The sequence below is a fragment of the Garra rufa genome, chromosome 14 (genome assembly GCF_049309525.1).
Source record: "Garra rufa chromosome 14, GarRuf1.0, whole genome shotgun sequence".
NCBI lineage: Eukaryota > Metazoa > Chordata > Actinopteri > Cypriniformes > Cyprinidae > Garra > Garra rufa.
This window is the reverse complement of record NC_133374.1, coordinates 13,904,109-13,914,509: the sequence shown is the minus strand read 5'-3', so window position 1 is coordinate 13,914,509 and position 10,401 is coordinate 13,904,109. Positions and strand designations below refer to the sequence as shown.

At 41.3% G+C, this 10,401-nt stretch overlaps 2 protein-coding genes across 2 annotated transcripts in view; both read left to right on the top strand.

Annotated features, from left to right (window-relative positions):
* The window catches only part of b3glcta (beta 3-glucosyltransferase a), a 397,462-nt gene extending 396,309 nt beyond the window's left edge, over positions 1 to 1,153 (top strand). The window contains exon 13 of the mRNA XM_073817308.1: positions 606 to 1,153. Within this exon, the coding sequence (XP_073673409.1) occupies positions 606 to 811 (206 nt within the window). The 3' untranslated portion in view covers positions 812 to 1,153. The remainder of the gene's footprint in view (positions 1 to 605) is intronic.
* Positions 1,154 to 6,431: 5,278 nt separating this feature from the next.
* rxfp2b (relaxin family peptide receptor 2b) overlaps positions 6,432 to 10,401 on the top strand; it is a 35,237-nt gene continuing 31,267 nt past the window's right edge. Inside the window, exon 1 of the mRNA XM_073817845.1 lies at positions 6,432 to 6,660. Coding sequence (XP_073673946.1) covers positions 6,543 to 6,660 — 118 coding nt within the window. The 5' untranslated portion in view covers positions 6,432 to 6,542. The remainder of the gene's footprint in view (positions 6,661 to 10,401) is intronic.

Genomic DNA, 10,401 nt, shown 5'->3' with positions numbered 1-10,401 from the left:
AATCAAAAGAGACAAAATGTGTTGGCAGCACAACAAGTATCCCAACACCTGAGCCATTGGTTTTTCTGTCGGTCTTCATTTTTCAGTGCACTGGATGCCTTAGATAGGGTTAGACAACTCAGTTTGATATGGAGATACCATGTCTGCTTTTAAACTTCACATTTATGTGAACAATGTTTTTTGGGTTATTACACAGCTTTCTGTATATTTCCTGAACTCCATTTATAAATAAAAGTGCTGATCTTTGCAGATAGAAAGAAATCTGTTCAGACATGCTCATTCTGAGTTATTTCTGGAAAAGAAATAATTGCTTATAATATTACATTGTCTGTCATTTCTAAACTCATCATTCTCATTGCCCTGGAAGAAGCACTTCATATATAAAAGGTTTTTCTTTCCAAGCTGGCAGAGCGGTTGTGTCACCGAAGGTCTTAAGCAGTGCTATATAACCAGACTTTTATTTAACACACACTTCTTTTATAGACCCATTTGAGTTCAGTCAAACCTTATATCACTTTACCAGGGCATGGGGAGATGTTCTATCTCAGGTTTTCTTTTAATCTACCAAATAACAGGAAGTTAGTAACAGTAGTCGTTTCATTAAGTAACACTAATCATATCTCCTCTTGTGTTTATTCGTTTTTTGTCTCAGGCTCGTCCGGAAGATTACGCAAAGGAGTTTTTAGCCCACCAGACCCCGATTTCCTTCCACAAACACTGGAACATAGACCCTATTGCGGTGTTTAACAAGTGGCTGAAGAATGACAAACACACAGAGGGACTACAAAAAAGCACTAAGGAGGAATTATAGGGTCTGTGTTGGTGTGTGAGAGTAGTAATGTGTGTACCGTATGTCTGGTCTGTGTCATTACATTTCATTTATTATTGTATGTTTTCTATATTGTGAATCTTGCACAAACATGAATGAAAGGGTGCCTTCTGGTCTGAATGAATGTCCTTAACTGGGAGTTGGCATGTCTTAAATGTATGTTGGAGAAACATGTTTGAAATATTTATATTCTACAATTATCACAACCCGTTCGAGGTTATTTGTAGGTTTATTTTTAAACACTTTTGTTTTCTAAAAGATTTGAATTATGTGTGAATTATGAAATTGGATTTTATGATAAACTTAAAATCCTGTTGCCTTAAATCTGTTTTTGCTGTGTCCTTTTTTTCAGTATTAAAGACAAAACCAGCTGCATCTCATAACTAATGAGACTGTCATGAAGCGGTTGTGGTGTGTCATTATTTTAGGCCCACACTGGAGCCAGAAGTGGTAAAAAAAAAAATATATATATATATATATATATATATATATATATATATATATATATATATATATATATATATATATATGATGAATCACTATGAGGAGCTGTATTATCTCTAAAAGTTCATGTTGTTGTTCCTGGCTGTTTTGAAAATATAATGTAGATGTTAGATGATGTTTCCATGCTAGTGAATATATACTCAGCCATTCTTAAAGGATTAATTCAATTCCAGAACAAAAATTTACAGAAAATTTACTCACCCCCTTGTCATCTAAGATGTTCTTGTCTTTCTTTCTCCAGTCATAAAGAAATTGTGTTTTTGAGGAAAACATTTCAGGAATGCTTTCCATATAGTGGACTTCTATGGTGCCTGTGTGTTCGAACTTCTAAAATGCAGTTTAAATGCAGCTTAAAAGGGCTCTAAACGATCCCAGTCGAGGAAAAAGAGGCTTATCTAGCAAAACAAACTTATTTTCTACAAAAAAATAAAATAAAAATAAATAGTTTACATACTTTTTAACCTCAAATGCTCATCTTGTCTAGCTCTGCGATGCACTTGTGCACTCCTGTTCAATAGAGTTAGGGTATGTCGAAAAACTCCCATCTCATTTTCTCCTCCAACTTCAAAATCGTACTGCGACGCTGTTTTACCTTTTTTTTTTTGTAAAGGGCGTTTGATTTTCTTTGCACATTCACTTTGTAAACACTGGGTTGGTACTTCTGGGGCGATGTAGGGCAATTTTGAAGTTGGAGGAGAAAATGAGATGGAAGTTTTTCGACCTACCCTAAAGGCCTGTTGCTGTTTACACCAAGAACGATAACAATAACTATAAATGCAATGATATATATATATATATATATATTTGTGTCCACACTAGTGAAAGATAACTCTATTTTCGTTGCATTTACACGACTTCAACCCGTAGATGTCCTCAGTACGCAAGTTTCGAGCGCATCTAAACAGTGAATCTAGCGTTTCTCTAACGTAGTCAATGTAGTGGAAATAAAAACAATAAGGGCTCTTTTCTACTGCGCCTTCAAATGATGCAAGACAATGTTGTCCAAACTAGCGCTGAATTCCTGAGGTAATTTTATGTTTTATGTTACTCTGTTTGCTGTGCAATGTCTGTTTGCTTCTCCACAATGTCGCCTGCTATTTCAAATGCACAAGCCTTTTAAATTTGATTGAAGTCTGATCAGCTGTCAGTGTTTTATCATTCATCAGCTGGAAAAAAAACTGCCTTAACTGTCTTGAACAGGAGTACACAGCTGACGCAGAGCTAGACAAGACAAGCATTTGAAGTTAAAAAGTTTATAAATTGTCAATTATTTTAGAAAATAACCGATTGTTTCGCTAGATAAGACCCTTCTTCCTCGGCTGGGATCGTTTAGAGCCCTTTGAAGCTGCATTTAAACGGCATTTTGGAAGTTCAAACTCGCGGGGACCATAGAAGTCCACTTTATGAAGAAAATTCCTGAAATATTATCCTGAGAAAAACAATTTCTTTATGACTGAAGAAAGAAAGACATGTACATCTTGGGTGACATAGGGGTGAGTAAATTACTTGTAATTCTTTGTTCTGGAAGCGAACTAATCCTTTGATAGATTATTCACTGAGATAAAACTTCATTAATTTAATTGAAATTTATACACCTAATGATGACTGTTTCCGAACAGTTTTCTCAAACAACATCTGCACAATCAGACACTTGCAGTTATGCTTATTTGGATTCCAGGTTATTTTAAGCAACTCTCAAAACGTATTCAACAAAATGCTGATTACAATTTTGTTCTCCTTCGAGAAGCTTTTTGAGAAAATTCCAAAACTTTTCTTTTATTTCAACACAGTGTTCTAATCAGCATCGCTACTAAATGTAAAACGAAAGTATACTCGGGAATGTCTTAATTAAAATTAATAATTCATTTTTTATTTTGTTTATGATGAATAAAACATCTCAAGATTAAATACCCTGTTCCGGCTTGTCTGCTCACCAATTTATCTGAGCTGTGCACTCCTCAAAATGACTCCACTGAATTAAAATCCACACCAATGTGAAATTGATGTTACTGTTCCCTTCGAGGAAAGACTGATAAGCTTAATGGAGTTTGGAGTTCAACCCAAAAAATGAAAAATTAGCCCATGATTTACTCACCTTCAAGCCATTTTAGGTGTATATGACTTTCTTCTTTCAGGCGAATGCAATTGGAGTTACATTAAAAAATGTCCTTGCTCTTACAAGCGTTATAATGACAGTGAATGGCTGTTGAGATTCAGTAGTCAAGTTGAAGTTCAATAAAAGTGCATCCATACACTATAGTGCTCAACACAGCTGCAGGGGATTAATAAAGACCTTCTGAGGTAAATTGATGTGTTTGGGTAAGAAATAAAGATCCATATTTACAACTTCATAAACCGTAGTCTCTAGTTTCCGCTAACTACGTGCGTTCACAAGACAGTGGTATAAGAGCAGGGTTGCCAGGTTTTCACAACAAATCCCGCCCAATTGCTACTCAAAACTAGCCCAATGGCATTTTGAGGGGGTCCCCCAGTAAAAATTGCATTCTGGTACAGTTCGCATTCCAAGGGATTAAGATAATGTTATTGGGGTCGTTTCAACCCGTGGCAACAGTGTTGAAGTAGCCCAATTCCGCGGGAAAACTGCGGACTTAGGGTTGCCACCCGTCCCTTAAAATACGGAATTGTCCCGTATTTGAGAATGAAATTGCGCGTCCCGTTTTGAATCAATACGGGACGGGTTTTGTCCCGTATTTTTTATATATATTTTTTAAAGCAGCGTCTCATACAAATAATCACTGCGGTAGCCGCGGTTCAGAAAAACACGGTCAAGCCAGCCGCGATTGATTTTAAGTGTGCGCGCATATTACAGTGATTACGGTAGTTTCAGGAACAACACAGAGAGAACGCGCTTGCAGAGCGCTTTTCATTTAGACGCACAGGACTGAGAGATAATACTACAAAATGCTCGTGAATTTTTACTTACTTATTTATTTGCATTTCTGCTTTAATATCCGTTTTATTAATTGGTGTACTTGACGGTTCTTTTCTGAGAAATGGGACATTATTAGATTTTAGAGTCTAATAAGTAGAAAAAAAAACAACGATCAGGACGGCCCATATTATATGCAAAACTCATATGAAACCTTTTTACTGCAGCATTTTTGAGATATGGGACATTGTTACATTTTAACGGGGTATATAGACCCCATTTCTAATAAGTAAAAAAAAAAACATGATTAAAAGTGGTAACACACACTTGGCAACACAGCATATGTGATTCGGTAAGAAGTGACAAACGCAGAACCAGAGCCATAGAGAAACAGAGTTGCGACACGCTTTGATCTCGCCGCCGCGCGGTCACGTGGTTCATGGAGCTCTCAATAGTTCCAAACAGCTCCGCGCTGTCAATGTGTTTGAATGGGTTTAAGTAGGATAGACAGCAGTTTTACTATATTTGCAGCAATTTCGAGTAATTATTAACACATAATGTGCATTGATTGTGTATTGATAACTTCTCTGAATACGCTTTACAATCGCATTTTATTCTGGGGAGTGATAAAGAGACATAATATGTTCTCATACTTTTTGGCAGTCAAATGTGACCAAACACCTTAAGTGTAACTTTTATTCAATTAAATAATTGTAATATATAGTTCAGTTCTATTTAGTTAATATTTTGAGGAGGGTTTTTTTGTACTAAATAATATGTGCAATAATGATCCTGACCATTTAAAAGATAACATTTTCTAATATAGTATTTATATTATAGTTAGTGTCATATTTAAGGTAAAATACATTTGAATGTGTATTTGGACATGATCAAACACTCTCTTTTTTATATGTTTCGATTTAACGATTTAATGTTAAATAAAAAAAAGTTATTTACTCGTGTTATTTTATGATATTCAAATATACAACATAACTGAATATTATAAAAGGCAAGCAAATGGCATTTAACATAATAGAAAAGATGAAAATAGTGTTTAAAAAAACACAAGGCAACGAACTGCATTCAGCATACATTTTTATCGTATTTCTTGAATGCAGTCTTTACTGAAACTCATTCAACCTCCTACAGTGAGAGAAAGATTGCAAAAAGACTAAAAACGTAAAAATATGACAACTAGTATCTGGTTATGGTCGCTTTTACGGTGTTTCTCGCGTTATCTAACTGCATTTACAGTATAACTGTTTATTTTTTAACGATAAACATGAACTATAACACGCTTCATAAAATACCACTACTGGCCCGTTTTCCGAGAGGTCAACTGATGCTTTAAAATGTAAAAAAAAAAAAATGCAGTGATTTCTTCAATATACCGACTACTGTGCTTGAGAAGCGCTGAAATGAATGGGCTTCTATGGAGGAGCTATTGGTTGTTTGGAACTATTGGCCGCTCCATGACACGCTTTACTTCCGCATTCCTCAGTTCCTATGGAAGCCTATGGGAGTGTCGCAACTCTGTTTCTCTATGGCTCTGCGCAGAACCACACTGGAGAGAGCAAAACAAATATAAGCCAAGAGAAGACTGGTTTTCCTTTGATAAACCAAGGAAACTTGGTTCTAGCATGACTAGCATATTTTCACTAGAGCTTATGCTAAGTCTAAGTCAAAGGACACTCTCTCATGAACGCTTAACAGTAATGTAAAATGAAATAAATTTGAAAAACACTAGTTAATAAAATGACTAATTGCATAAACAAGGTCACTATGTGAAGCCTATCTTAAATCGCAGTCTGCACACTTAGCCAAGAGGCATTCAGTTTTACTTTTCGTATTCAAATCAGACCATCTACGTTTATATGTATTTGGCTTAACAAAAAAGTTATGACCAGACTTAAAGAAAAAAAGATAGATAATAGATTTAAGTAGTTAATGTAACAGTCCACATGTTTCATAGCAACCACAAAAGAAGAGGATGCGTCTGACGCACAGCTCTCTCTCTCTTTCTCGCTCTCTCTCTCTCTGGCTGGACAAACTTTTGCATTAGCTGTAAGATGTGACTGGCTTCCTCCCACCTGTATTGCCCTAAACTCTATCTACGATACGATATAGACGCCTTTGTGCTCTTGAATTGCGCGGGAACCTTTGGATTGCGAGTTCATCCACACACTAACGCGCTCTTGTTTTTCTTCTTACTGTTAACAGTTACAACGCTCATTTGACAGAAGCTGTCTAGACAGATACTGGGATTTTTTTTCTCTCTAGCTCAGTGCTTGGATAAAATGTAATTACACTCATGTGGGCATGTACGACTGGCACGACGCTACAATGAGATCGGTTCTGTCTTCTGCTGTGACCGTTTTTACATCGGATTTATATTTGATGTGGATATTGTTCACTGTATCGATAACAACAATCAAAGGTAAGAAATGATCAACTTCAGTAAAGCATAGCTGTTTTTTTTTTTTTCTGTATTGTTCTTACTTGGAAAAAATGATTATAACCTGCTGCTTGATGCATTTAACCAAATTTTGTATAAAAGATGACCTTTATATAAATCATGACGGTGAGTTACTTGCGGTGATAAGTTCATAGTACTTTATTTTATTACTTGTGATTAAATTCAAGGTGAAACTTAACTGGAAACGTACTCGGTTACTAACGTAACCTCGGTTCTCTCAGAGAGGGAACGAGTACTGCGTAAGTATCTTACGCTAGGGGAAAATCCTTTTCCGCGAGAGATATTGAAGCCAAAAAATTATCCTTAAATTTGTATTAACGTAAAACGCGTTGCCGCAGTGTGCAGACATAGGCGAGGCGGCTCGCGTGCCTATTGGCTGCTCTGCTGCAACTGCAGCACCTATCGAGTGAGGCCTGGCGCGGTGCCAGCTCCAATGAGGGCATTTCGCGCCTAATACGTCATCTCCCGCCCAAAGTGGCGTGATCCAAGCCTATAAATATCACTCGAAGGTGGCTACACACTGGTTTTTTCATCATAAGAGCGCCCAGAGCATGCGCTTGCACGGCAAGATACGCTGTACTCGTTCCCTCTCTGAGAGAACCGAGGTTACGTTAGTAACCGAGTACGTTCTCTTACGAGAGGTCTCTCGTACTGCGTAAGTATCTTACGCTAGGGGACCCCATGTAAAACGCCGTGCATGCCAGGATCTGACACCGAAGACCCAAGGGCAAAAGCCCGGGGTTCATACAGTTCATAATCACCTAAGAACTCACAGGGAGTCCGGGGAAGAGGGAGGGGCAACGCCGCACTCTTCCACATAGTGCAGCGTCACTCAAACGCTAATTAAACGTACATACAGGGCGGGGTTACGGCCTGAGCTGACGTAAGAATGAGGGTCTTCACACAGTTTGCCCAGACACATCTTGTGCTATTACTTTCACTGTCGACCCTAGAGCTGTGCTCAGTAGACGCAGCATTCCGAGCTGATAACATCAGGTCAGACAACACTGAACATCTAGACTGACAGCAATCTGGCCTGCAAGGCGGGAACCTCCAGGTTGTAAAACCTTATAAATGTAGACGGAGAGGCCCAGCCCGCCGCCGTACAAATGTCTTGTAGGTTGATCCCACTCGACCAGGCCCACGACGAGGCCACGCCCCTCGTGGAATGTGCTCTGACACCCAGCGGGCATTGCATGCCCTTGGACTCGTATGCCAGTGCAATAGCATCCACTATCCATCTGGATAAACTCTGTTTTGACGCAGCCATTCCTTTAGAATGCCCGTAAAACGAGACAAACAGCTGCTCTGTCTGCCTAAAAGCAGACGAGCGAGACACATAGACTCTTAGCGCTCTAACTGGGCATAAGAGTCTCGCGTCAGCCTCTTCATTCACAACCGGTAAAGCTGACAGGGCGATGACCTGTGCTCGAAACGGTGTGTTAATAGATTTTGGCACATATCCATGTTTGGGTTTGAGTATAACTTTAGAGTCATTAGGTCCAAACTCCATACATGTCGCGCCCACGGAGAGTGCGTGCAGGTCTCCCACGCGCTTCACTGAAGCGAGCGCTAAGAGGAATATAGTCTTAAAAGACAGGTATTTTAAGTCAGCCGCCTGTAGTGGTTCGAATGGTCCGCTCTTCATAGCGTCCAACACCACAGAAAGGTCCCACGTTGGGACTGAAGGCAGTCTGGGTGGATTTAATCTCTTAGCTCCTCTAAGGAAGCGGATGATTAAATCGTTCCTTCCTATTGACTGACCTAGCGTTGTCCTCGAGAACGCTGCTATAGCCGCCACATAAACTTTGAGCGCGGACGGGGACCTGCCCTTGTCCAGTAGCTCTTGTAGGAAGGAAAGTACATCTGTCACTCCACAGTCGGTGGGTGAAGATCCGCGGGCTGTGCACCAGCCCGAAAATATCGACCATTTCGAGGAATAGAGCCGTCTAGTAGATGGAGCTCTAGCCTGTGTGATCGTTGTTATCACTCCTGTGGGGAGTTCATCATATATTCCCCGGTGACCCATACATGAAGGGACCACAGCTCGGGGTGAGGGTGCCAAATCGAGCCGCCCGCCTGCGAGAGGAGGTCTCTCCTCACTGGTATTGGCCACGGTGCGATGCTCGTCATCTGCATCAGCGCTGGGAACCAGGGCTGGTTTTCCCAAAACGGCTCTATCAGCAGTATTGAACATCCTTTTTCCCTGACCCTCTCTATCACCTGAGGTAGGAGAGAGACGGGGGAAAAAGCATACTGTAGAGATGACGGCGGGGCCATTCGTGGGCCAGCGCGTCTCTGCTTTTTGAGTAAAATTCCAGACAGTGAGCGTTGTTCGGAGACGCAAACAGGTCTACTTCCGCTCTGCAGAATTTTTTTTTATTTTTTTTTTCTCACAGTAGTTGTACTGTCTGTGGGTGTAGAGACCATTCGCCTGCTGGAACATTGTTCCTGGACAGTCTGTCTGGCCCTATGTTTAGAAGCCCCGGCACATGCGCTGCTTTCAGCGAGCGCAGGTTGTGCTGAGCCCATACCAGGAGGCGTTCTGCAAGTCTGTATAGGTTTTTGGACCTGAGACCGCCCTGGCGATTTATATAGGAAACCACTGACATGTTGTCCGAGCGGACTAGTACATGGTTTCCTTTTATTTGGGGACAGAAGCGCATCAGCGTGTTCTGTACTGCCAGCATTTTGAGGCAGTTGATATGCAGGAGCTTTTCCCGTTCTGACCACTGGCCAAAAAACGGTCTGCCCTCGAGCAGAGCCCCCCATCCCGAGGTGGACGCGTCCGTAGACACCACTTTTATTCCCGAGGAAGTCCCCAGGCTTACACCTAACTGGTACCAGTCGATTGCTCTCCACGGTTTCAGGGCTGTGACACATTTCTGATTGACCGTGATACGAAGCCGACCGGGCGCCCACGCTTGACGCGGGACGCGCGCTTTCAGCCAGAACTGCAGTGGGCGCATACATAGCAGACCCAGCTGAAGAACTGATGACGCTGAGGCCATGAGACCCAGCATCTTCTGAAATTTTTTTTTTTTTTTTTTTTTTTTTTTGAGCGGAACGGACGCGCCGCAGCGGAACGAGCCCGCTGTGTGCTGAATGTCCGCTGCGCGCTGTGATGACAGCCGCGCTATCATTGACAGCGAGTCCAATTCTGTGCCCAGGAAGGTAGTTTTCTGACTGGGGGACAGGGAGCTCTTCGCCCAATTGACTCTGAGACCCATATTCTCGAGGTGATCGAGTAACATGGTCGTATGCTGTACAAGCATTGAGCAAGACTGCGCTAGAATCAGCCAATCGTCCAAATAGTTCAGTATGCGCACGCCTTTCAGTCTGAGAGGAACGAGCGCTGCGTCCAGGCACTTCGTAAATGTACGGGGTGCCTGGGACAAACCGAACGGCAGGACTGTGTACTGATATGCCTGGCCCACGAAGGCGAATCTCAAAAATCGCCTGTGACGTGACGCTATCTGTATTTGAAAATACGCGTCTTTCAGATCCACTGACACGAACCAGTCTCCTTGGCGAACCTGCGCGAGGATTTTTCTGGTCGTAAGCATCCTGAACCGACGCTTCACCAGCGCTTTGTTCAGCTGCCTTAGATCTAATATGGGTCTGAGACCACCGTCCTTTTTTCTGTACCAGGAACTATCTGCTGTACAGCCCTTCTTCGCTTTGAGCTTGAGAAAGGGGCTC